Source organism: Apteryx mantelli, chromosome 3 (assembly GCF_036417845.1).
Source record: "Apteryx mantelli isolate bAptMan1 chromosome 3, bAptMan1.hap1, whole genome shotgun sequence".
Classification (NCBI taxonomy): Eukaryota; Metazoa; Chordata; class Aves; order Apterygiformes; family Apterygidae; genus Apteryx; species Apteryx mantelli.
In genome coordinates, this window is record NC_089980.1 from 95,978,747 (window position 1) to 96,006,227 (window position 27,481).

The 27,481-nt window shown below is 40.2% G+C and overlaps 1 protein-coding gene across 4 annotated transcripts in view; it reads left to right on the forward strand.

The window, feature by feature from the left end:
• Positions 1-15,199: 15,199 nt before the first annotated feature.
• The window catches only part of EPHA7 (EPH receptor A7), a 162,650-nt gene continuing 150,368 nt past the window's right edge, over positions 15,200-27,481 (forward strand). For all 4 annotated transcript variants that reach the window (XM_013948856.2, XM_013948853.2, XM_013948857.2 and 1 more), the window contains exons 1-3: positions 15,200-15,523; positions 19,719-19,783; positions 24,045-24,714. In XM_013948856.2, the coding sequence (XP_013804310.1) occupies positions 15,427-15,523; positions 19,719-19,783; positions 24,045-24,714 (832 nt within the window). In that variant the 5' untranslated portion in view covers positions 15,200-15,426. The remainder of the gene's footprint in view (positions 15,524-19,718; positions 19,784-24,044; positions 24,715-27,481) is intronic.

Here is a 27,481-nt window from a genome sequence, read left to right on the forward strand (position 1 = left end):
TATGTTTGTGTTCACATCCTATGGTCTGTTACAGAGGACAGGCTATAATAATAGCAGAAAATCACAGTCACAGAATCTTTTGTATTTTCTCCAGAGGCATATCAGAGCTTATCTCTCTCTCTCCCCTCTCTCTTTCTCTCTCTCCTTTTATTTAATGCCTTCAGCCTGCATCAAGCAACACTATATCTGCAGATACATGCAAATGTGCATACAGCAGAGGAGTGACAAATCAGGAACAGCCTGCTAGTTATGCATCAAAACTAGCTGAAATCAGACATCCTCACAATTTGTTATCATACTCCTATCATCCAAAGCTACTCTCTCTATAAGGTTATTTTCATTCCAGTTGTGCTCCTAACTTGAATCCTTGCAGGAAATCTTTTAACATATGTTTGTTGATGCTTTTAGTTTGAGGCAGCAAGCCTGAAAATTGATATAGGCTACAATTCAAATGAACACAACTCATGAGCTACTTCTACAACCAGGCTAGGGACACCACAATCAAATACGGTCAATATGGTCAAATGCTTCTAAATCTCCAGTGTCTTCTTCTAATTTTCTCTGTATTTCCAGAAAAGAGAGACAAGTCCTTCATCAATACTTTGAGTTCGTTTCCGTCCCAAAAGACTTACTATCCCAGTACTATCCAGTATTGGGCCAACCACAGTAACTCAAACACTACTATGTAATGTAAAGCTTCAGTCAAGCTAGGCTAATCAAAAAGAGTATTTCAAAAGCAGCATAAGCAGTGAAAACATCAGACCTTTCTAATAACATTTTCAGGTGATTCATTAAATGGCTATAATACTTAGTTGGAATATTGCTTTGTAATTCCTCTTTCTTTCCGCTGATTAAACTATTGGTTAACAATACTCCACAGAAGTGTTTTGATTAATGAATCACTGACTACTTTTGTTAAAGTTCGGATGGATCAACAATTTTCAGGCCAAAAGTTATGTGCGTGAGTCCCATCCAACTTATGAAGTTACTTCTATTAGTTAATATTGTTGGCAAGTGGTTGGTCACCAAAGTCCCACAGTATTGGTTCTATTCCATGACAGAAACATTTGAAACAACAGAATAAGGTGGAATAATCCTATTTTAAGAAATATTTATATATGTTAAAATGTATGGAACTTTTGAAATCAGTAAAGATCTCCACAAATAGCCTTTACTTTGTGAGTCTTTCACATAACATATCTTCCAGTCTCATAAATCACGAGAATTCATAAATTAGAAGACATTTACCAGCAAATATTTGTGATACGAGGGAAATCTACTGTTTGACCATTCTGCTTCTCGTTACCCTCCAAAATATAGAATGAATCCACTGGATACTGCAGTCAGGCCTGAATTCCAACTTTAACTTTTTCAGAAGATCTGTTTTTCCAGTAAGTTTATTTCCTTATTGAAATATCACTGTTGAAATGTCTTGTGGAGAAGAGGATATTTGCTAGATAAAAATATGCTAAATACTCATTACTCTGTTCACTGGACACACTTCCTCTCATTCCATTTACATTTGCTTTCATCCTCTTTTTATTTTAGTTTTTGTATTTTCTGTTGATAACATCATATCTACTGTCCTCATCATAGCTGATGTTGTATAAAGATAATTAAACAGAAAATAAGAAAAAAAAAAACCCACAACACTGAAAGAAATATTAAATAACTTATTCCTGAACAAAATAAAAAGTTTTCATTTTTTTCTCCACAACACCTTAAACATCCATTATTCAAATTAACCAAGTTATTAGCTTTTTTTTTTTTTATTAGCCTAGGTTTCACAAATACTAAGTAATCTCACAAATCCTAAGTAATGAGAGTAGAAACTTGAGATCATATTTTTCATTCACTTCTATCTTCTGTAAAAACCACAGAAAATTTATAACTTCCTGCACAATAACAATAGCGCCATCAATAATAATGCCATTGAAAGCATCTCATCTTAAATTTTTAAACCCCAAAAGTTGTTCACCACAAAAGTTGTTTCTTTAGAGGGCACATTCATACTCCTCCTAATAATCTGTCAAGTTTCTGAGTAAGTAGAAGCTGGACTGTATTTGAGACACTTCAGAGTTTGGAGCTGAATCTCTATTTTATCTTTTTGTTTGCCATCTTCTCTCTCTTTTAGCAAATTATATTTTTAATATCTTTCTTCTATAACCAGTCTTTTCTTTTTTCTGCCTGCTTAAATCTATTCTCTTGGTTGAGTTTTGGGATCATATTTAGCAACAGCAGCCAGTCAAGCTTGCCAAACAACAGGAAGTAAAGGGTATATTTAGTGGACATACATGCTATATTGTTGTGCACATAAATCAAACTGAGAAGATAAAAAGGCCAGTCTCTCATTCAGTCACTGAAAGGACTGTCTGATTCACTTGCAATATTTGGCTGGTTAATTTGCAGGTTCATTTGGTTTACTAGGTGGTAAGCAGTGATCTTTAGCACGTGTCTATTGTAAGTGTACTATGAAAAGAATACATTTTAGCAGTAGTGACTGAAAGGGTATCTTCTACGATCTTTCTTCTCCTATGATAGTACACCCAGGAGAGCCAGGGGAATATTTAGCTCTTCTAAAACAGTGTCTTTGCTTGCCAAAATAACCAAGACTTTATTATAGCAGATGTATGATGTGCAGATATCAGCATACATATGCACTGTCTATTCAAGGCTATCAGCTCCACAGGTAACATGATCCTTATCATCTTGAAGGTCTGGCTCTCTAATACTGAATTTCCCCACTTGGTGCTGGCACACTTCTCCTCGATTGCACATTTCAGTTCAGTCCAAACAAACCTATAGTCATCTTGTCAGTTTGTATGGCCTACAGTCTGTGTCTGTATTAGTAAATAAAGCACTGTTGAGGAATGTTCTGAAACATTGATTTTTTTTGTACTGTTAAGTCATTAAAACAGAATCTGGCCAGAAACAACTAGGACTTTTGCAAACAAATCCTGGGTGTGGAGTTTTCATGAGCAGGTACAATTCCCCATAGGGAATCTGCATGTGGCCGCCAGTTTTGGTGGTTAAGCAAGCTGAGCAGTGGGATACAGACTCTTTTGTACAGGATGACCAGTTCCAGAGGACAGTCACAGGCACAATTTACCGAGACAGACTTGGCTAAAGTGGGTAAGAAAACTGTGGTAGAGCTGGAATCTCCTTAGTTCAGTTAGTGAACTTGTTTCAACTCAGTGGCAAAGAACTACTGGACTATCTCTAATATCTTTGGGTAATGCGTATCTAGTCATCAGTCTCAAAACATGGTTCTGATGCTCCTCAAAATATATTTAAGAACTTCCCACCATCTCTATCAGAGACTTTAAAAACCTAACAGGACATCTACCTTCTTATATTATTGAAGAATCACAGCACTTCTGAGCTTTATGCTTGTTGGGCATTCTGGTGATACTTATTTTGCACCATACATAATAGCATCAACTTTCAAAAGGGGCAGTGACCACAGATGAGAAAGTCAGCTTAATCAAACCACCAAGAACTGCTGACTTCAGTTCAGACCATCAATTCTATAGAAATAATAGAGACTCTACTTCAAAGTGTGCAATCCCCATTGCAGAACATGTTCAAAACTAGCATAAATTCGGGTGAGCTGGAAAACAGCTGTCAAATCCCTGATCAGTAATGAAATTGGAAGAAATAACCCATAGGGGTTGGAAGGCTGAGCACAGAATTTCAGCAGCCCTTGTACAAACTGAAATTACACTAAAACGTGTGATCCTTCAGGGACAGAAGAAAAAAAGGGAGTGTGAGTTAGACTCCTCATTATCTTCTGACCAGCTCAAGTCTAACTCCCAGATGCACATGTCCTTGAATCATAGTTCTCCTAATCTCTTAAATTATGTCCTTTCTTAAAGTTATACAAACAAAAAAGTCATCCTATACTTCTCATTTCTGGTCCCTTTGCAGTCTTCCTTCCAGCTCAAAAAGGCAAAATGGATTTTCTTAAAGTTTTGTGAGTAAAAAAATGATCCCAGACTGAACAGTGTGAATGCAAAATTTCAGCCCAGACTTAATTTTTATAGCCCATTTATAAATCTTTGAAATATAGGCTTGTAATGGAAATACTGACATACCCTTAGCAATAGTGCTACTATAATAAGAAGATATATGTCATTTATGATTAATTGAGGACAGTCTTAAAACATTTTTTCTAAAAGCATTTTCTTTCCATCTGCTTTATTTCTTGCAGTGTTATACCATAAAAATAAGTCCCCAATTTTGTCAAGTGTCAGAGGCATTCTGCTTATTTGCCCTTAATGATAATCCAAGCTTCTGACAAGTAATAATTTTCTGTGTTTCACTTCAATCAAACTGATTTTACCGAAAATCCACAAAAGTAGGGTATAGAAACCCACAGTGTTTTTAATAATGTGTTTCCAATTGCTATACTGTTTTTAAATCTGTAAAATACAACTGAACTTAAAATAGATGCATGCCTAATTATATGACTAAAGCAGGAATACAAAACAAAAAAAGATTGGTTAGCTATAGACTAAAAAAAAAGTTTCATTCTAAATGTTACACTTAGTACATTAATACCACTTTGTGAGTGTAGTCAGTTTACTCTAGTGTAACTGAATTTGCTTGTTAATCTGTTTCCAAAAGGTGTTTAGAGATACAGCTGTACAAGCAAATGGGATCTTACAAAAATGAATATTGATGAAGATCCAGATTTCCTTATTCCCAAAGGAACATTGAAATTTTACACTAAATCTTTAAAAAGAATTTGTATCTTGCTTGTTGCATATATTAGTGATGTGGGCTGCTTATTAATCAATGTTTAACAATGTAATTACAACTGGTTTTAGTCCTACCAGATAACACAGATTAATAAATGACCTGCAACTACTCAACTGTGTAGAAAGGGTAATGAATTCCTTCCATTAGCACATTAATTTATTAGCAATAAACAAAGAATATGATGAATTAGAAGAATTTGTAGAGTTTCTGAATATTGCAACAAAATTTCCAGATGAAAGCATTTAATCATGCAATTTTCATTCATTTATTTCACTTCATGTGTTATACCGTGCTGGGATTTGCCTTTCTGAGCTGCATTAAGCAGTCCATTGAAAGCTAAGTTTCCAGAGTTTATGTCAGTTCACATTGATTCATCTCATACGACTGCACACCAATTTTACCTATCAGTGAAGGTGGTGTAACCTTGATGTAAACTAATTAAATTTTTTCCATGTATCAAAACATCTTAATGCAACTGAGCAAAGCACTGGTGAATTAGCTCTGTCTCTAAACTGGCCGTAACCACGTGGAATTCTGCTTGAAAACAAAATGTGGTTGCCGGTAGAAGGAAACAGTTATAGTAGTAGCCTGATTAATGTGATCTAGCTGTCAGTTAAGTGGGGTTATCAAGTGGATCTGCATGCTAGAGGGACATAACAGTTAAAACCATAAGCAAATGTCATTTATAAATATACTTGTTATTTTAGCCTCCTTATGAACTCCTCTGGCTTTCCATCATTTGGATACAGACAGACACCTTTTGAAATCAAAGTTACAAGTGAAAAGTAATGTTAAAAAAGACATTTCTGAGAATTATCAACAACACTGGATAATTCTCTATGAATAGAAAAATTGAAGGTGAGAAAAGAAGGTCAGTAAGGTCTGGACACTATACAGTACCAAAAGCACCGGTATAAATCATATCAAACAGTTCCAAAACTTAGGTGACTATTACAGCATCCACAATAACTTTGTATGCCTCTCTGCACAGTCCACTCTAGCACAGCACAGCAGCCTGTCCCTTTTTATGGCTTTACCCCTAACACTCCCCTTCCTTGATCTGGCTCCCTCCTGCCTTGCATGGACTCCTTCAGCAGGGAGGAGAGGCAGCCATGGAGGCAAGATGTGCTCTTTCTCTCCTCTCACTTCTCTCATTTCTCCAGTGCAGTGTTGCAACAGAGCCAGGAGGGTGAGTATGTGGAGTCATGCAGATCTGCACATCCTTAGGGTGAAAGGGGGTATAGGGGCACAGGAGGTGCCATATCTCAGTAAGCCTGGGCGGAAGAAGGCAGTTCTAACATCTCCAATCCCGCTCTAGGTGACTGTCTCAACTTCATGGCAGATTTCCTCGGGAACAAGTCCCAGCCTCCTAGCAAATTCAGATTGGCTGGAAAGTGAGAAAATAATGAGAAAAGAGGGGAAGAGAAAGATCTCCATTGCCACAAAATTCTGCTTAATTCTTGTTCAGAAAAATCAGATATTATCTAGATACTTGATGTTATAGCAATGTGTCTTATAAGGCTAATTTGAAAGATTTAAATAGTATAACTCATCACTAGGTAGAAATCTTAACAGGTGCATATTAACTCCAGAGGTCCACATCGGGTAAGGCTCTAGCCCACAGTGCTTAGTCATCGGCAGCATCTGTGGAGGAATATTAGCACAGCTCAGAATCTACAGCGCTTTGACCAACATCCAGACCTACTGCATATATGTATCTAAATCTCCCACTGACTTCTATGAGAATTAAATACACGGAAGAATTGCAAGAGTGACTCTCAAACTGACACAGTCACAGAGGCGTATCCAGGGGAAATCTGAGGGCATATCTAAAGGGAATTTGCAAGCAAAAATCACTGGGACTGCACAAGCTATAACTAAAGATATGCATAGATTTCAGTAGGTTAGAATACACTGAAATTAATTATGTAACTGCCATGAATTCTTGCCAAAAAGCCCCAACTAGCATAATGTTGTTGCAATTATGTTAATTCACAGGAGATAAGGAACTGGCCCTCCGTACACAGTATTGCGTGCATGAAATTATACTATCTCTACATTGCATTTTTCTAAGACTATTGAATTTCTGAGGAAATTATGTATGTAGACATATACATATGCATATTTTACACCTAAACATACTGAAAAATCTCAGTCTGAACAGATACAGTGAAGTACCTGTACTTGTTTTGAAAGAAAAGGATCTTAAATTAATCTACTAATGAATCTGAATTCAGATGAAGCTCTTGCCTGCTGACAGCAGTCACTCACAGGTACAGTTGAGGCAGTGCAGACTTAAAGCTATGTACTGATTTCAGCTGGAAGGAATGTGACAAACTGTTATTTTGCTGAGCCTGATTAAGCACCTAAAATCTAGCTTAATTATGCTACAGCTGGTTATATGCAAGACACATGGCAGGACAAAGGCATTGAAACAGCATGAAAGCCCTAAAATCACTGTTTCTGTCTGAGAAAGGAAATCCTTTGCATAGGCGTGCTACAAAACAGCCTTCAAAGCACACTCCTGTAAATCTGAGCAAGGGGCAAAGCTAGGGGCAAGGCTGTGGGAAGGAAGAGTGCCTTGGGGCTGGGCTACAGAAGGCAGAGATTGAAGCTGGTGCCGCAGCCCACTGGGCAGTCCTAGGAGTGTGCCATAATTTATCCAGGCCCCCAGAGTACTTTCAAATACACTAAGAACATTTTCAGCTCTCAGACTCGGAAGGATACAAAGGTGACTTAATGCTATCTTAGCCTCCCATGCCCCTTGACTGTAAATTGTAAAAAGCTCACTACTGCTTTTTTGTGTAGCAACATTCATTGAGAACTCTGTGCCCGTTTGGGGTAAAACAAACTCCCACTATCCATATGGGATGATCAGGAAGATATATGTTAACACTGAAGAAGGGAAGAGGTAGTGTAAGGGTTTTTCTCCTAGAATTCAGGAAGCTGATTTCTGCTGAAACATACTTGGCAGGTGTTCTGATCTGTGGAACTACTCTGTTCTTTTCTATCTTTCCTTCTTTCTTTTTCTTTCTTTCTTTCTTTTTCTTTCTCTTTCATTCTTTCTTTCTTTTTCTCTTTCACTCTTTCTTTCTCTTTCTTTCTTTCTCTTTCTTTCTCTTTCTTTCTTTCTTATTGGAAGTTCAATTAGGCAAGTTAATGTCTTATTGTGGGACTTATTATTGTAACATACTCATTTTAGAAATATGTTTGGTAGTGTGCCTGCTAATAAAATACATTAAGAAGTGACAAAGCCAGATTACCTCATGGACAGAATAAATCTGATTTTTTTTCTTTTTAAGATTTCAGCCCGCCAGTTATATTAATTCATTTGCTGTCATTTAATGTTATTTGAATATCTGATTATATTTTAAAATGGGATAAAGAACAAAATTAAAAAGCAAAGGGAAATAAGAAATGCTGTTAATTCATTTATTACAGTTTCTTTTTATTTTAATGTTTTGGGTCATATTGTCTAAAAAGGGCAAAAATAAAATGATACAGAAAAATCTGTTGAGCCTTCCCAAGACGACTGTTAAGACCTGTGTAATTACAAGGTATGAGGTAGACAAATGCCAAGAATTATCATCTGACTATGAAACGGAAAACAAAGTGCATTAACATTTGTTGATAAATGGTTGATTTCATCATAAAAGCAAGCAAATTATAGGATGCTCCAAGATATGTACTGTGAGTAGCATGGTTTAATATATTTATTGCCTATTGCAGAAGTGGTGGACAGTGACATAGCAAAAGATTATTCAGGTTCGTCAAGATTAGGAAAGGTTATGCAATAGATCAGAAGGCCTACCTGTAAGCGACTGGGCAACACTGACAGATGAATTACTGTAGACAGCTGCCATGTTATTCCCTAGAAAGAAAAAGAAGAAAATGAACTATTCAGTTAGATTGATGGGTTTTAAATTTATTGCAACCACTTAAGAGAAAAATCTAGACATCACTAGAAACACTACAGCTCAGTGACAACTGCTTTTTGTGCCATCATTGAAAAAAACCTCACTAACAAAAAACATGAAAAAATACAAAGTTTTTAGCTTGAAAAAAAATCTGATGTACAACCCCCCTCACATCCCATCATTTCACACTGCTTAATGCTTACAGTTGAAATCGCCTTCTCAGAAAAAGATGTATAAAAGGACAAATTTAGTGATTTAGATTTAGATTTAGATTTAGTGAAATGAAATTATTTCCATCTGAAGGGGCTTTAAAGATGTTTACCTAAGAGTGTCACACTTACTCAGGTTGGGTAGCACCTAACTCTCACCTAGATTGATGGAACCACTTACAGAAGGAAAGCGTTACCTGAATGGGGGCTTTAGACAGGAGACAGCTTAGAGATGACTTGGGAAGTATATGTGAAATTAAAAAAAGAATATTCAGTGGTGACTATTTAGGGTGGAATTATTCATTTGGTGGTATTTATTTGGTGGTATTACATCTGCTCTGGTTGTCTGAGGGACAGGAAGGGTCCAGAGGCAGTGTTGCAATATTTATGGTTGATTTTTCAGTCTGTGTTTATTGATTCAAGCAGGTGTTGGCTTGCCCTTTAGGATCAAATGTAGCAAACCCTTTTTTCTGTATTATACAGTCACATAGCTTAATTTTACAGAGGATTTGCATCATTCCTGCATTTGTGTTATAAGATTATTACTCTAGATAGAATGGAGTTGACTGTATAAAGGCAGTTTGTTAGGTATTTCTATTAATCTTCATCCCACTACAGTAAATACTGAAAAAATCACATCTGGAAACTACAGTTGGCAAATTCAAGCCAAAAGTAAATGTGTTCTGAATAAAGAATTACTTACCCATGAAACTCACTATCATATGAACTTCCACATTAGCAGGAGATAAAATAAAGTACATAAGGTATACAAAAAGGTCTTGTGATTGAACATATCTGCTAAACTTCAAGTCTCTTAAGGTAAGACAAACTATCACAAACCAGCATGTGTATTAATTATCAGTGATGTGATTTATCCTCAGTGGATAACAAGTTTTTTGGGGGAGGTAAATTTACAGACAAGGATAGAACTGGCAGTATACGTGAATGGAAACTTGGCAGAGTATGAGAATGTGTAAGAGACAGCAAAGAGGGAGATGTGCATAGGGTTGTATTCCTGAGGGATGCAGTTCTTAAATTATTCTGCTCAAAGGAACAACTTCTCCCATATGTATTAGCTGTTTTCCTGGCGGTAGTTTCCTCCACATCACCACACTTCCCAGATCTGGAGATGAAAGCACTGGAACTCCTGCCACTGAAATCTGTAGTTTATCTTTCAGAACTAAGTAAGGGTTATTACATTTGTTCTTTTACCCTCCCCCTCCTAACTCCCTACCTCCCAACATGGAAAGGAGTTGAGAGATGGTTTTTTTCCTCACACCCATGTTCGTTCACAGACCCATTAGGAGACTCAGACTGATTGTAAGAGGAGGCAATATCTGGAAACAGGAAGACTACTGGGTCTGATTTTTCAACTCAGCTTGGTTGAAAGAAGTAAGACTCCAGGAGTGTCACAGACATAAGTGATCAGATGTCACTTGTCGTGATGAAGAACAGGAAGATGCTGGCCTTACTGGAGCACACTGCCAGACTTTATCTACTACTTTCTACTAATTAACTAAAACAAGAATTAGCTACTCTTCTGATGAGACTCTTCTGTATGCAATTTTTAATATGACAAACATCCTAGAAACTTGAAACTTCAAATCTTATAAAGTATTGAAGTCAGCAATATACTTATTTGTATGGGTAGTTCTTGTAGCATCTAGGCACAGGGGCATTCCTTTATTTCATGGATGAGCAATGGAAATTGCCTTCTTTCAGAATATCTTCAGGTGCTGTCCTGGGATGATGGCAGCCCTGCTAGGGCTTCCTAGCACACTGAGGAACACTAACAGACACCGAAGACTGATCAACACAGGGACAGTATATGCTCTAAAAGCTCTTGTTCCTCAGTAAAATGGATTTCAAATTCATATTTATCATGGGAAGCAGTCTTGCAGGACCCAGATGTAGGATATTTTTTGGACTCTGTACAGCTCCTTTTGATACTGTTTCTCATGAAAAGCATAATGTGTGTCATGTTCACACATGTATTTAACATGAATATAATTTGTATTGTACTATAGAATGCATTTCATTTCCATTAAATGTCAGGATAACACAACTTCTTACTCCTATTTCTGCACAGCTCTAGACAGTGTATTGAAAATTTATTGAAAAATTATAGATTTTTTTTAAGAAAGAATCTAGATATCTGTTTAGTACACTTTGTAACTTTAAATTCACCAAGGCAAAATTTGACAGTGACAAAGATTTGACAGTTATTACCATTCTGATGTATGTGAAGACTTTTAAGTGTGAAGCTTTATAGCACATTTTTTTGATTTGTGCTAAAATAGTTAAAAAATAAATCTACACAAATTTCAACTAAAGAAAGGATTTTTTTTAATATGAGCATGCTTTTCAGGCTACCTATTCCCAATTCACTACAATTTCTTTGTGAACGAGTAATATTTACTGAATGCATTTTCTTCTTTATTATGATAAAGCTATTTTGACTTGCAAATCTGAGAAAAGATCTGAAATTGACACACTAAGGAAAATTTACATCTGGACCAGATTTGGTATGTAAATGCTATTACATCTGGAACATTAAATTTAAAAATTCATACAGTGATTGTATTATACACATTACTTAGAAGTAGAGTATCATGAACACTTGAATTAAGATCATAATTAATCAAAATCAGGATTTTAAAAATCTTTTTCTACTACTTCAGTGTAATTTCTACTTTCATCATTATAAAACACAGTTCAAATAAGTTTTCACTCAAAACTGGTTTTAAAGGTCATTCCTGTGTGGACAGGCACAAGATTCAATATCATTTCACAAATTATGTCTGAGGCTAACCTCCAACACCTATATGAAACTATTCTAAATTTGCTTTAGCCCTGTACACAATAGTTAAGAAAGCACGTTCGAATCCTGCAAAAAGGGAATTCTTTTTGTGAAAAAAGAATCTTAAACTACTTTCAAACCACACCCAGTTCCTTATGTATGGTAGTACTACCTTAGAATTTGCCACATACTTCTTGTAAATTCAGATTAAATTATGTGGTGAAGATAGAGAGGGAAGCTAGTAACAAGAAAGTCCTTCTAAATACACATTAATTTAAATACAGACTGAATCTGGCCTACATATTTTCAGCAAGCAAAAATGATTATCTTCAAGAACAAAACAAAACAGAACAAAGCAAAAAACAACATTAGTATCTTTGATTCCATTGTTCCAGTTAACTGTTTAATTTGATGATGTAACAACACATTGAGTTGAATGGAGTTCCCAGTTGCTTTTTTTTTCCCTCAGAGATTTTGATGCCAAAATGGATGGTTATAGTACATTTACCTTGAGTATTTCGGTTTAGTTGCAATATTCTTTCTTTTCTGTTTTTCTTCACAGAAGATAAATAGCAACACTCAGCAGGATGAGATGCAACACAGCCTGTATCATCCTGCAAAATACAATAAAGTATTAGAAAACATGACAAAAAAGCATAGGAAAAGGAAAAATCAAATTCACTAAAAAGGATTTCAACTTCTGAGTCTATTTCATAAAGATTTAATGTGTAGGAAGCAAAAGAAAAAAAGAAAAGAAAAGCTGTAATATGTCCTTATAATCTATCTACAGTGTTTTGGTGTAACTATGATACTGCAAAACTGTCATCTTTAGCTCAATTTACAATTATCAGGAAGACAGGGCATTTAAAATGAATTAATCAGGAAGAGAAAAATGCATTTTTTCAGAAATCAGTTATTTAATTTCCACATTCACACAGCCACATATACATATATTCTTTTTATGGTTAATATATTAATGTAATTTTAATATACTTATATAAATATCCTTATAAAATACACATACAAGATTGTACAACAGGTTAGTGTTTTTGTGTAAATGCAGGTCACTGAAAATAAGTGGTTTGTTTAACATTATATGCAGGACATGGGTACATCTTCTATTACCACTTATGCATTTTTTTCTATCATTTTGTTCATTGAGTAAGTTTTTGTGTTTTTATGGACATATTCATTCCAAATCTCAATTACAATAGATCCTTTAAAAAAAACCCTGCTCATTGAAAATTGTCTTTTTGGCTTGGTTGTGTTGTTAACACTTTATGCTAGGAAATTGTAGAGGACTGACGAGGTTAAGGTCTTCCTACAACTGTCTAAGTCACTGTTATAACTTACGCCACAGGGAAACTAGCTTTACTAATGAAAACTTGCAAGGAAGTTACACAATACCTGCATGTAAGTATTTAAAACAAAATAGTCTTTTAAAAACAAGTAAACTCACTGTTCTATACAGTTCCCCTTTCCGAGTATAGGTGTGTTAGAGTGGGAATGAAAGACAAGAGAGGATGAGAGAATCAAGAGAGCATACTTTGCCTACAGTCATTATGATATCCAGAGTATCTAAAGAATATTCTGAATTTAATGGAAAAAACTATCATATTCTAACCAGTGAGTATTGGTTATTCAGCAAGTGAGGCAAACACAGCACACCTTTTCATACTACCTCCACACCCTTCTCTCAGAAGTAATGATGAGGCTTCAGGGAAGTGCTGAAAGCCCGGAATAAAGTGGTTGCTTATCAATGTTGAGTATATTATATTTAAAAATTCTAATTTTGCTTTATCTACCTAAAGATCACATACAACTCCCCCCCCCATTTAAAATTCCATTTATGACATATCATTTTCCGTATCTGTGTCTCCATCTGTATAAGGATTGTTTCAGATTCTCACATACTCTTGCCCCTGAATCGCAATGACATCCCATGCGTTTCCCCATCTCTCTCTGCTCCCCAGACGTAACCAGTTACTCAGTTTGCACCGCACTTCCATCCCGCAAAGGGACCCGGCGATGCACTTTTAACAGAGCCACACGAAATAGATTTTGGGCATCAAGTCTGGGGAAGATGCACGATCTGTGAGTTAAAAATGATGGCAAGGCACAAGTTTCTGAGGAGAGAGGGAGGCGGGGAGCGGCGGGGAGCGGCGGCTCCGCGCTCGCCGAGGGCTCGGCTCTCCCCGGGCTCGGCTCTCCCCGCCGGCAGCGCCGTGGCCGCGCCGCGCCCGCCCGCCCGCCGGGCACAACGCGCCCACCGCCGCCACCAGCCGCGCTCCTCCCTCCCCCAGCTTCGCTCAGGGAACAGTAAGTTTTTGCGTCGCTTTGTTGTTTCACTCGTTAAAGGAGCAAGTTGTTGTTGTTATTATTATTATTATTATTATGGGAAAATGGAGGGGAGGGGGCGAAGCCGTGGGCACAACGGGTCCCCGGGAAAAGCGCTCTCCCGGCCCGCAGGGGTGAGCGCTGACAAAGACATTTGGCAAGTTTCTCTCTCCCTCGCTTTTTTTTTTTTTTTCCCCTCTTCTTCTTTTCCGCTCCTCTTAATTGTCTCATTGTTAGCGGATTACTCTCGTTTCTGGTTACACCCGGCGGGGTAAAAAGAAATCCCCCCCCCCCCCCAAAAAAAAAAAACTCCCGATAAGATTTTTATTGTCACTAACTAGTTAGCATTTTGGGGAATATATAGAAAGAATAAAAAAAGGAAGGCAGCCCCAGTGATGTCAGTCTTGAAGAACTTGACTTTCGGCACAGAGCTGTCCCAGGAGCCGAGCACGCCGCTCGCAGCCAAGTCCCCGCGGCGGCACGGCCCGGGGGTGCGCTCTGCCGCGGCCCCCGGCCCGGGGCAGCGCCGGGCCCCGCGCCGGCCGCCAGCCGCCGAGCTCGGGCTCGGCTGCGGCCGGGCGCCGCTCGCCCCCTTCCCGCCGCCGGCTGCTCCCGCCGCTTCCAGACGCCCGCGGGCGGCGGCCCAGGGCGAGCGCACGGAGCCCGGGGCCAGCCGGGGCGGCTCGGTGGACCCGCCGCCTCCCGGGCGTGTGGGGCGGCGGCACAGCCCCCGAGGGGCCACAGACCCGCCCAGGAGGCGAGGCGAGGCGGGGCGAGGCGGGGCGGGGCGGGGCGGGGCGGGGCGAGGCGAGGCGAGGCGAGGCGAGGCGCGGCGAGGCGCGGCGCGGCCCCAGTGCCGGCTCGGCCCGGCCCGCCTCAACCGCCGCCCCCTCGCGCACAGCCGGAGGGCTCTCTGGCACCAGCGGCAACCCGACACCGCCGCCCGCTCATTGGCCGGCGGCGCCAGCCCCGCCCCCCAGCCGCGGCGACTCAGGCGCCGGCTCGGCCCGGCGGGCGCTGAGGGCCGCTGCTGTTTGGCTGGCGGCCACTGTCGATCATCTTGAGGGACGGGCCGCGCTGCCGGCTGGGGACCCGCCTCTTCCCCCTCATTGATATTATTGGAGCGCGGCGCGGGCGGCCGCCCCGCAGTTGGGGCTCGCAGGCGGCCGGCCCGGTGCGAGAGCCGGGCAGCGGCGAGCAGGAGACGGAGAAGGAGGAGACGGAGGAGGAGGAGAAGGAGAAGAAAGAGAAAGAGAAAGGCAGCCGGGAGGGAGGGAGGGAGCGCCGAGCCAGAGCATAGCAGAGCAAATTCTCCACCGTCCTCTAGCACCCACCAAGCGGCGGCAGCGGCAGTGTCTAGAAATACATAGCTAGAAATATAAAATAGCCCTGCTCCTGCACAATGGTTTTTCAAAGTAGGCTCCCTTCTTGGATTATTTTGTGCTCCGTCTGGCTGTTCCGCTTTGCACACACGGGGGAGGCACAGGCTGCGAAAGAAGGTAAGGTGATGCGGAAAACAAAAGTTTGGGCTTATTTATGGCTTTTTGCACACGCCGTCTGTGCGGCGGCTTAGCGGAGAACCTGCATACGATTGCAAACTGCTTGCCACCCCACCCCCCCCAAAAAAAACCCCACCAAAAACATAACAATGCAAAACATTTTTTTATTAGCTGAGGAGGGAGGGAAGACAGAGCAAGGCATTCACCGGGGGTGTGCGCGCGGGTGTGTGCGGCACCGGGACAACTGCCTTTCTTCTGAGGAATGAGGTTGGCGAGGTTTGCACGTGATGTGAAGGCATGGGCTTGGGGCGGGGGGGGAGCCCCCGGGTCGGGGTGGGTACAGCGGCTCCTCGTCCCCTTGGGCAGCGCCAGTCCCCGCGGCGAGGGCGAGGGGCGGGTTTCCCGCCTCCCCGGGGGTCGGGGCCGCGCTCCGGGACCGCCGCGCAGTTTGGGGGCTCGGGATCGGCGCTGTCGGGGCGGCGGCGGCCGCGCAAGGCTCCGCGGGCCTGCAGCGCCCCGGCCGGGCTGCTGCTGCCCAAACCGTGGGGCGGGGGTGCAGCTGCGGAGCTGCCGGGCGCGCAGGCTGCGCAGGCATTAGCGGGTACCTGCCGGCGTCGCGGCTCCGCACCGTGTGCGCTGCCCAACCCTCGGCCCCTCTGGAGGAAGGGAGGTTTTGCGCCATCTGCGTACTGCGATGGGGCTGCCCGGACCCCATCAATCCCACACTGGTGCCTCCATAAGGCGAGCGCGGAACATTTGTTTCCCCCGCGAAGAGAGAGGGAGCGGGCAGTTTTCTATCAGAGACTGATGTGGCTGAAGAAGAAGAAGAAAAAATCAATTCGCAAAGTCCGTTCGGGAATCTCTTTTCTCATGCTCAGAAAATCTGAAATGATTTAAAGGAACGTCCTGCTCACGTTTGACAGCCAAAGGCTATGGGCCGTCTCCATCTTCTGTGGCAGGGGTGGGAAGGGGGAGAAAGGGGGCATTTTCGGAGCCTCCGCATATGTATGCATGTGGGGTCCTCCCCCCAGCAAGATACGTCAATATTTTTCATCAAACCATTGGCATACAGTAAAAATACCATTTCGAGCCTGTAGCTGGAGCTTAAAAAAAAATCCCTCAATTAAAATGTCCTCTGCTCTTAACAGAAGAAGGTGATGGTGCGGATAGAGAGGAAAAGAGGAGAGAGCCTTTCCTCAGTAGCGTTTCGAAAGTTTATTTAAAGGGACTGGAAAGCACACAGACACAAACACACACACGGGGGGTACTAACGCGTGCAAGCGTGAGTGGGACCGGCCGGGCGGTGATGGGGAGCGGAGTACAGCCGGGGAGGATGGAGGGAGGGAGGGAAGGGTGCAGGCTGCCTGCCCCGCTCTGCCCTGCACAGAGCCCCGGAACGTGGGGCTGCGCTCGGGGCCGGTAGCTTGCCCTGCATATGTGTGTAGTGTGTGTCTGTGTACGTGTGTGTATACATACACACACTTATATATAAATATATATATAGTATATGTAGACATTTATAAAATATGTATAAACACTATGTGTGCGTAAGTATCGTTTGGGAAACCAGCCCAGCAAAAGGAGGGTCAGGAGGGGGCGAGCGGCAGGCAGTGATTGATAGCGACTACCTGCTGCAAGCTCGGACAACTCCTGATGAAGAAGTGCGTGTGGTGGGGGAGGAAGTAACTTCGACTGCTTCGCCCCCAGCCTCCGGCCCTGCCGAAGTGGCGGTCGCGACCAGCGGCCCCGCGCAGCTTCCCACCGCTCCCCGTAGGGCTACGGAAGAGAGACGGCGGCGAGGGAGGGCGAAAAAGTTTCCGGAGTTTCTTTCCCTGGTTGCATAAAAGGCCCGGGAGGGGATGCTGAGGAGGAGAGGGGGCAGGTTAGCTCGCCTTTCCGAGCGCGGAGGTGGCCGCGCTACCTGTGCGGCTCTCCTCGGGCTCTGCCAGGCTCCCGGCCGCGACTTTTTCGGACGAGGGCAGAAGCGGGGCCCCGCGGGCCGCTTCGCACCTGCGGAGGGGGCTTCTCTCCCCGGGAACTGATTACAAGCCTCCACCGGGACGGGACGGGGCGGCCGCCCCCGGCTCTGCCTCCCCCGGCTCTGCCTCCCCAAAACTGAGCCCCGCGGCGGGGGGAAAGGGGGGAGTTCGACCCGGCACAGGGGCAGCGCCGCGCGGAGGCCGCTGCTCTCCCGCTGCGCGGGGCCCCGCGGAGCCCCGGCCCCCTGCGGCCGCGTTTCGGCCGCCGTTTTTGCGCGTCCCGCCGCGCCCCGCGGAGGGGGCCCGGGCAGCGTCTCCGCTCCGCGAGCAGCGCGACTGGCTGCGCCCCGCGGAGGGTCGGCGCCCGCCGGGCTTCCCCCCTCTGGGCAGCGGCGCTCGCTCTTCTCTCGCTTCTCAGCGGTAAAGTGGCGCTGCAAAACCAGCGCTGGCACAACGTTTCCCCGCGGCAAGCGCTGTGCCCGCTGCCCGAGTGGGAAGCTGCTCCCTAACTTTCCCTGCGACCGGGAAACGCACCGTTTTTGCTCGCAAGGGGCCCTGGCAGAGCAGTGGGCTTTGTGTTTGTTTTTCTTTCTGGAGTGTGTGCCCGCCCGTTGCTATGTGCTGGAGAGCTGCTGCCAGATAAAAGCTGTAATGGATTGCAGCTGTGGCGTGGTGTGCTGGTACTGAAACGGTTACATTTGTGCGGCACCTTTTTTTCCAGGCTCACTAGAAATGCTCTTGTTTAACAAGCCGTGTACCCCATCTGCTTTTCTGTAGAAAGTATTACGAAGTAAAGTCTCTTGGATCCAAGGTTAATGAAATAATCAGATAATCTTTTTTTAAAGAGGAGCTATCAAACTTCCTTAATGACTAGCCCCACTTTATTACTGAAATATAGGCCTGGAAGCTACTGCTTTGTGTTCAACTAATATTTTAGCTATTACTTCATGAACCTTTAAATATATATATTTTTAAGTCATGTGGCATTTCTAGTAGTTCTTTGAAATTTTGTATTTGATTCCACTGGGTCAAAGAGCCTAAACCAGACCTATAACTGTTTCAAATAATCTGACAAAGTTACTTTGAGTTGAAGCATTAAAACTCACATTGAAATATCTATAATTAAATGCTGTGTATAAAGTTATATACAACTTTATATATAAAATATATTGAATATGTTTAAATCTGAAACGTGCCCCTTTATTTAACCAAATAGAAGTATGAAGCTAAATATGTGATTTGGAAGAAGGTATCTTCCAAGTGTACCAAACTTAGTTATATGGCTTACAAAACCTCATAGTAATATGCTAAGAAAGAAGATTATGACTATAATTTAAATACAAAACAATTATAAAAAATATATATGCTTGGAGGTAACAGAACATCAGTAATGTTTCTTTCCATATGTGATGTAAAAATATATAACAGTTGGTTTATTAGGCTATGATTAGCCACTTTTTCTGAAGCAGAATTATGTATTGCTGCAAACAACTTCACTTTTACTAGAATTGATGACTTTGGAGAAGTCTCACTGAGGTATATTGACATGAAGATTTTAGTAAGCCATCGCTGTAAAGTGAATTAATCTGGTTTTGTATATGTTGTACTTTGAGTATGCGGTGTGTGAGCTAACTACAGAGTCTCCTATCTTCTGCAATCCTGTTTGGCATATATTTATGGAACTGCTAATTTAACACCCCCCCCCCAAAAAAAAAAAAAAGAAAAGACCACTGCTTTCGTAGTGGAACGTCAGGTAAGATGTAGGACTAACCCTGTCTAAATCAGTTTGGATAAGCATTGAGGGTTTTTTTTTTTTTTTTTTAATAGCTCTTTATAATAACCAACACATCAGAAATGTCCTTTCTAGGACAAAGGAGATGAAGGGATCATGGATCTTAAGGACTGAATATTAAAACTTTAGGATTCTGAGATAAATAAAACACTTAGACATAAGCAATGAAATTTTTAAGATTAAAGTGTGTCTGGATATATGTGGATGACACATAATCATTTAATCATCTGTTTTCAGGAAATTAATAGTTATGATTGCAGATAATATTTTTTCAGTAATTAATATAAACAAAAAATACAAAAAATTGTATTCTATTTCATAACCAAGTGTTTTTTTAAGTTAGACTATTTAATTTGGTTTTTGTATCCCCACTTATTATATTTAACAGAGGAAATTATTATTATTATTATTTTTTCTTTTTTAGTAATATTGCTGGACTCTAAAGCACAACAGACAGAGTTGGAATGGATTTCCTCTCCTCCCAATGGGGTAAGTACTCTGTGCAAAAATTAAATTCATAAAGATGACTAGGTATTTCACAAAAGCAATTGAAACACTTGCTTTAAACTAGTTCTTCCTCATATTTTTCTCAGTAATTGTAGCAAGTGTTTATGGCTCTTTCTTTTCTAGAACAAAAAGAAGTGTACCTCAGGTTACAGTGTACAAATGTGAGCTAATTAAAAGGAAGAGACTTTTTAGAAACTCGCCTAAACGTTCTCAGTAGCTTTCTCTTTTGTAGTGTAGTCCTTTGTGGTGTACCAGAAAGCTCTCTTTATTTATAACACTATTTTAAATCACTTTTTCCTTCTTCCTTTAGAAATAACAGATTTATGTCTGTGTGGAAACTTCCTAAAAATGTTTTTCATTTTCTGTATAATGGGTGATCATAAATTTTTTATGATGTTTTCTTTGTAATTGAACAGCACAGATTGAACTGCTCTAAAATATATACATTTATACTGCAGATGTGTTTGAAATGACATTCCAGACTTGAAACATTCCCGCATTTTGAGGAGCTTGATATCTGGAACTAGGCTCCAATTATGTGTTTCAGGCCACCTCTGGCTTACTTACTGATTAAACTCATGGTACTCTGTGAAATGTACCATTGTGAAGTATGTCATTATTAAAAAGAGAAAAGTTTAGAAAAATCTGTATTATGGTCATCTTTATGCAATCAAAGCTGAGAATTGCTGCTTTCATCTCAAATTAAAAGTGATAGAAAAACACATCTCCTCAGCTCCTGAGGAAGAACATTTTCAGAGATATACAGTACATATATTGTCCTACCTTAGCTCAGTCTGAAAAATCATAAATTACATGAATAGTTCTTATTCATGAAAACAGTCTTGCAGAATCCATTGCAACTTCCTGCATGAACAAGGACTTGGGGGATCAGGCCCTTAATCTTCAGCACATTAAGAAATCTGGAGCCAGAAGGGCGTGAAGTGTGAGTGGGGATATAAGAGTGTAACAAATCCTTTAAATAAGAAGAATGAAAATCTGAAAGTGTCTTTCTTTAAAAGCAAGATTGTAAAATCAATACAGCCATAAACTGGAAACGAATCTGAGGACTTCAGAAAGAATGTAATGTGAGCTCAACACTTATGATGGCTAATAACTTCGGCATTGGCATTTTGCATTGATTGAAGCCTTTACTAGAGGTATTTGAAAGATTAGCTTGGTGGCAATTATATTAGGCTAACCTGTAGTTAATGAAGGACATGTCAACGCATGTTACACATGTCAACATACTTAAAGATGAAAGTAGAGTCAAATTCAACAAATAGTAAAAGGTCACTTTCAAAGGTAGAAGCCAGTTCCAAACAGAAATTAAGAGCGAATCAAAACTAATGACTGGATTCATATATGTGAGGATGTTCAGAAGTATATGTCTGCAATTTAACAAAAAACGCCATTTTAATAACATAATATAGAAAAAAACACTTTTTTCTTATCCTAATTATTAAATTTTCTTGCTATACAATAAAGATTTCATGAGAAGAAACACAGAAAAAATTCTTGAGAGAAACTACTGCATCATCACAGTGCAGAATATATCCGGCAGACGCTTGTTAAATGTCTCACTCAACTGCCAATGTTACATCTAACAATGATATCAAACATTGTTAAAGTAACTGAGAAGTTAACGTATCACATGTTACAAACCAGTAGAACGGGATATATTAAAAGTGAATTGCACATCTATCATGATACATAGCAGCAGGATAAAGAAAAGTTGAATTTTCTTGCTGTAAATCTATCATTAAATTAGTCATTATAAAAAGATTTAATGAGACATGACCTCAGATGGAGTAGGCAAATACATATCCTGAAATACTAATAAGTTTTTTATGTTGAGAAGCAGATATACTTTTGATGGGCTCCTTGGAGTAATAGCTCTGTAATTACTTAGTTAGCTTGTAAGTCATAATTCCGTATTTTTTTAGGAAACCCACCTTTGATGGCTCTGGGAAAATATGAAAGCTAGACTTTAGGGGTTAGTACCAGGAATAACATAAAGTAGGGCTTCTTTTCTTTTGCTTGCATTATCTCAATCTATCATTTTGTATTGTTTTCCTTGTATTAGAGATATTCTGATGCTTCAGTCAAGTTAGCCTCATATAGCAGGCTCTTAACTCCATGAAAGCTCACTTTTTTTGTGTTAGGAGGAATGGTTTGGTTTTGTTAATATATTTTGCTTTTTTTGTTTGTTTGTTTGGGAGAGGGTTGGGGTAAGTTTTGATGGCAAGAACACAGTTCAGTCCACATCAGAGCACTAGGATTCAGATTTTGGTGGGTGGTGCGTTAGGGTGCTTTGACTTCAATGGTACCGTGCTTCCTCTACTTGAAGTATCTCCTTGTAGAATCTGGCTTGGTGTTATGGGGGAAGATTGGTTAGACAAGGCAAATATATACTGCCTGATGTGAAACTGAGATGTAAAAATCAGTAAAACTTTAGGGTTTGTGCTTTTTTTAATATATATATTTTTTCTTTTCTCCATTGTGGCAGGTCCAAAAGCCCCAGTCCAGGGCCCCTTTTTTCCTTTCCTTATTAATACCAGCTCTTATGTGAGAGGAAACTCTTGCTTGTTTTGCTAATAAATGTATTTTGAAGATAATTTTTTTTTCTTCTCTGATATGAATACAGTTCCATATGTAATAAGATCAGTTAACTTCATGAGCATTTCACCATATATTTCAATAATTGAATACCATATGTAAGTATAATAGCATATATACCACATCTATATTAACTGTAGGTCTTTGAAATGCACTTTGATATTTACAACTTCTGTGCATTTCATCATTTGCAGCCATAATACATTTTGTGGTGATAACTTCCAGCATCGGTTTATCCGCATCTGCTTTTTTTTGGAGCAGTAGACCAACATTAAAATGATCTCATTTGCTGTCAAATAGGCTTGCAACGTACTGTACGCTGCAGGGCTCCTGGTCTGGGAAACCAACGCCTTGCGCGTTGGGTTACCAGCCCAAGGAATGTTTGTGGGCACTCAATCCTGCAGCAGTCCTGAGTACGCTAGTCCCCCAAAACACTTAAGCATATGCTTACCATTAAGCTCATACGTACTGCCATTGATCTTAAGCGTGAGCTTAAGTGCATTATTGACTCAGGGCCAGAGGGCTAAGTGCCATAAGGAGAAGTCATGGTTGCCTATATCATCGGGTAAGGATAGCTCAAAAAGATCCCTAATTTATTACAGCTGCAGTTTCTGCTATGAATTAAATGTTACAAGAAATATGAAAAAAGATGAGAGACAGATACTGTTTTAGTTACACCTGTGCAGATTTGCCCAGTTGATTTCAGTGGAAGGCTTGCCATTGCCTGAGGTGCAAATTCCAGTGTTGCCAAATTATGTTTAAAGACAACAGGATTGTTACACACCAGTTTTTTATAGCTGTTATCCTAAGGGAGGAACAACAACAACAAAAAACAGGCTTTAAGCCAGTAAACTTTCAATCATGTGGGTTGTTCATAATTAAGTATGTAATCTCATGGTCTTCATTTGAACTCCCAACTAAATGAAGTTTGATCCTTTTAACATGGATGCAGCCACTGAACAAAATGTGGGGTAAGGAGCTTCCAGTTAAGTTCTTTGGTTGTAAGCAGAACAGAATATGATCTGGAGTGAACAAAAAGGAGACAATCAAAATATTTTCTCACCTTCAGATTTTTTAATTCTGTGTGTCACTTTCATCACTTATAGCAAAAATCATGATTCATAGATTTTAAGACTTGATTTTTTTATTTTTTGGGGGGTAGAACTAAAGTTCCACTGGATGTTTTATGTACACAGATTATCAAGCTAGACAGTTTCAGTTTCTAAGACTTCACTGGTTTTAGATTTCTCTGGAAACAAAGTTGTCTTCCTTTTGGTCTTTGCTTACCCACAACCTTAATGAAATGTGGCTGAGCCCAGTGTGTAACCAGAACTTGGTATTTTGAACAGCCTTTTCTGAAACTTACGCTTTAGAATTGTGCACATGACATGAAAATGGTTTTTAAAGGTTATATATATGTGGAAAAGACATGGAGGGAGAGAGATCTTGCAGCTGCATTAAAATGTATTTTCTGCATTTGGGTGTATAGGAATATTTTAATAATAGTATCCTTTTTACAAAGCCTTACTGTTTAAAAAGGGGTTGTGTGGAGTCTTTTCAAATATGCAATAGTTACATTTTGTGACATACTTGTTTTGTATTACTAATTTTTTTGTTATTGTTTTAGTGGGAAGAAATTAGTGGACTGGATGAAAACTACACTCCTATACGAACATACCAGGTATGCCAGGTCATGGAACCTAACCAAAACAACTGGCTTCGGACTAACTGGATTGCGAAAAGCAATGCACAAAGGATTTTTGTAGAATTGAAATTCACTTTGAGGGATTGTAACAGTCTTCCTGGAGTTCTGGGGACTTGTAAAGAAACTTTTAACTTGTATTATTATGAAACGGACTACGACACTGGCAGGAATATCCGAGAAAACCAATATGTAAAAATAGACACTATTGCAGCAGATGAAAGTTTTACCCAGGGTGATCTTGGGGAGAGAAAAATGAAACTTAACACAGAGGTGAGAGAAATTGGACCTTTGTCCAAAAAAGGATTCTATCTTGCATTTCAGGATGTAGGGGCCTGCATTGCTTTGGTCTCTGTCAAAGTCTACTACAAGAAGTGCTGGTCCATCATTGAGAACTTAGCTATTTTTCCTGATACAGTGACTGGCTCAGAGTTTTCCTCTTTAGTTGAAGTACGAGGAACTTGCGTCAGCAGTGCAGAGGAGGAGGCTGAGAATTCTCCGAAGATGCACTGCAGTGCAGAGGGAGAATGGTTAGTGCCTATTGGAAAGTGTATCTGCAAAGCAGGATACCAGCAGAAAGGAGACACGTGCGAACGTAAGTAAACATACAAGTTGTAGTATCTACACTATAGGTTATGTTCTACCATCTTCTCCTGCTTTCCTCCCTCAGCCATATATGCCATTAGTCTGCTTTTAGACCCTCAATCTATAAACTTCACAATGGCTAATCTAAAGCAGTCAGCTTTTCTGGATGTGGAAATCAGCAGTTACTTACTGTATTTTTAAATTTAGAGAAGAAAAAAATGGAGCATAAGTTGTATGAAGCATAACCAATTCAGGACTAACGTTGTAAAGAGGTTAAGGTGATGTTCCTCATACTTCTTGGGGTAATGCTGAGCAAGTCATACCTGTCATGGAACAGTATTAATATTCTCCAATATGAGTATTTGAACAATTTGTTCTTTCATATGGTCTGTGACAGAATTATAAGGAAACTAAAACTGAGAGATAAACTTAGAATGAGGTGTGGTTTCTTTCTAGTGGTAAGAATATACATACAATAAAAACTGAGTTAGAATTCTTTGTCATAAGTATATGCAGATTCAGACCCAGGAGTTTCATTTTAGATCTTTCAAACAGAATATCAAGTTACCAAAACAAGGTATGCTTCTCTTTCTACAATATCTTTCTATGGAAAATTGACTCTAAACCTTTGGCTTGCCAGGGGATCACAATGCTTTGAAATACGAGCAAATTGGAGACTATTGAGCTGTACTTTTGAATTCAGACTGATTCATTTACACATAGTCTTAGAATACTTACCCTTAGCACTGCTATCACTAGGGCTACATATGTAAGAATGTATTGCTTAGCATGAGAAAGGATATTTCATTGTCTTTGCTTACAGTAAAATCAAGAGAATGGGCAGTTTGCTTAGACACTTATATTTTCATATTCATTTAACACAAGTTATGTATCATTGTATTTTTGGCGTAAGATAGAAATATTTATTTTTGGTGAAAAATGTTGTGTGAAAGTCAGAAAACTTGGAAAAAAGCCCCGCAAATCTGTGAAGAGGAGAAACCTACAGAATCTCAAAACTAAACCTGACAGCAGTCACTGAGTTTGAGACAGCCATATGAGGACTTCAAAATCTGTACAGGATTAGGGTCACTCAAAGAAAGAAAGAAATTGTGTCCCATTAGGAATAAGATGTCCTTAGAGGAAAACAAAACAAAACAAAATAAAAATCCCTGATCATATTCCTGATGGGTTTGTACTAGGAAATTTGGTATAAGGTGAAGTGAGTGGAGCTGATTTGAGCACTTTGTAGCCTTGCACAGATCTCTCATTGCTGCGTTGGGAAGGGATGAAGGCTTATACACTGTGGAGGGTGATCTCATTAGGAATAATCCTAATTCAAAAAACTGCCCACACGAAGCAGTTCAGTAGACTGTATTAAGGCTCTGTTAAAAATATTAAGTATTGTGTCCCACTGAAGCCTGTTTTGACATTTTCAACTGTTTTCTTGAGTAGTTGACTTTTTTTTTCCTTTTCTTAGTTAACTTGCTCTTGATTACAAACCTAGACATGATTTATGTAATTATAACACTAATTTTATTTGGCTTTCAACAGAGGAGAGAAACTCTCCAAAAAAGGAAGCTGTGTACTTTGGAACATGTTGGGGGATGGAAGGTGGGTGGTAAGGGTGGGATGGAATAGATGAAATCAGTGTTTGGTAAGTGGAATTCAAGAAATTTGTATATTAAACAGGCTTCTTAATTTTTAACCACACTGATGTTGACAAAAGAATTAAATAATAACTTGTACTTGAGAACAGTAGTGTGTTCATTTGCAAGAACACTTCCCTTTTTTGGCTTGCTTCCAAAGCAATCGTTAAGCAAATACGCCACTCTGGAAACAGTCCAGAGGATCATTTATGGTATTTTTCTTCTTTTCTTTCAGTGATCCTGTTAAGAGTTTGAAAACAAACTCTGGCCCCATATTGAGGCAAGTTAATGTACTTGAGAGAGAAAAGGTGGAAGGCAGCCACTCACCAAGTGCCTGCTGTTAGCAGCTTAGACCCAGAATGATCTGGGTGACTCCGTGGTTCACAATAGTAGTTGCAGTCTGTGATACTTGTTAGCCTTGTCTGCACTTGGGGATGTTATTAAGTATGATCAACTATGTAGTGACCGATAATACAGCTGGCACACTGATACAGCGTCTGTTTTTTGTGACAGATACTGAGAGAAACTTATCTGAACATTGACACTAATGCAACTGGCTATCTGTTACTGTCAAGCTGTGTAACAGATCAAGCAGAAGCAAGTTGGTATGTGCTTCCTTAACCCAGAGCTTTTATAGTCCTGTCGAAGGGCTCACTTCTGCAAATACTTTGTACCTGGCATGCTGTGTGACTTCTTTGGGACTACTCCTGGCAGAAAGCATTGTGATCTGTCAGGATGGGCAAAAGTCTGTGATTCCTCTCTCACACTTGCTAAAGCTCAGCTGAATTAACTTAACACAATAGGAAAGTCTTTTAAAGATACAGAATAATACCTTATCTGGCTGTGTTGTAGCAAAGGTAGGAGACCAAGTAGATGGCCACATTGTAATTTGAAATAGCTTTTCAACCTGTAACTCGGTGGGGATTTTCATTTGTATTAAGTTAGCTTGATTGGCTTACTGTGATTGAAGAATGTATTCCTTTTGCATACAGCTTCTCTCCTGTATGTGAAATTTATCAAGTTCAGATACTAAAACAATTGAATTTTGATTTATACACAATTCTATACTGGATGTGTTGCTAGAAGATTTTTTTATCATATGAATATAAGTAACTGGTAATGCCAGGGGAG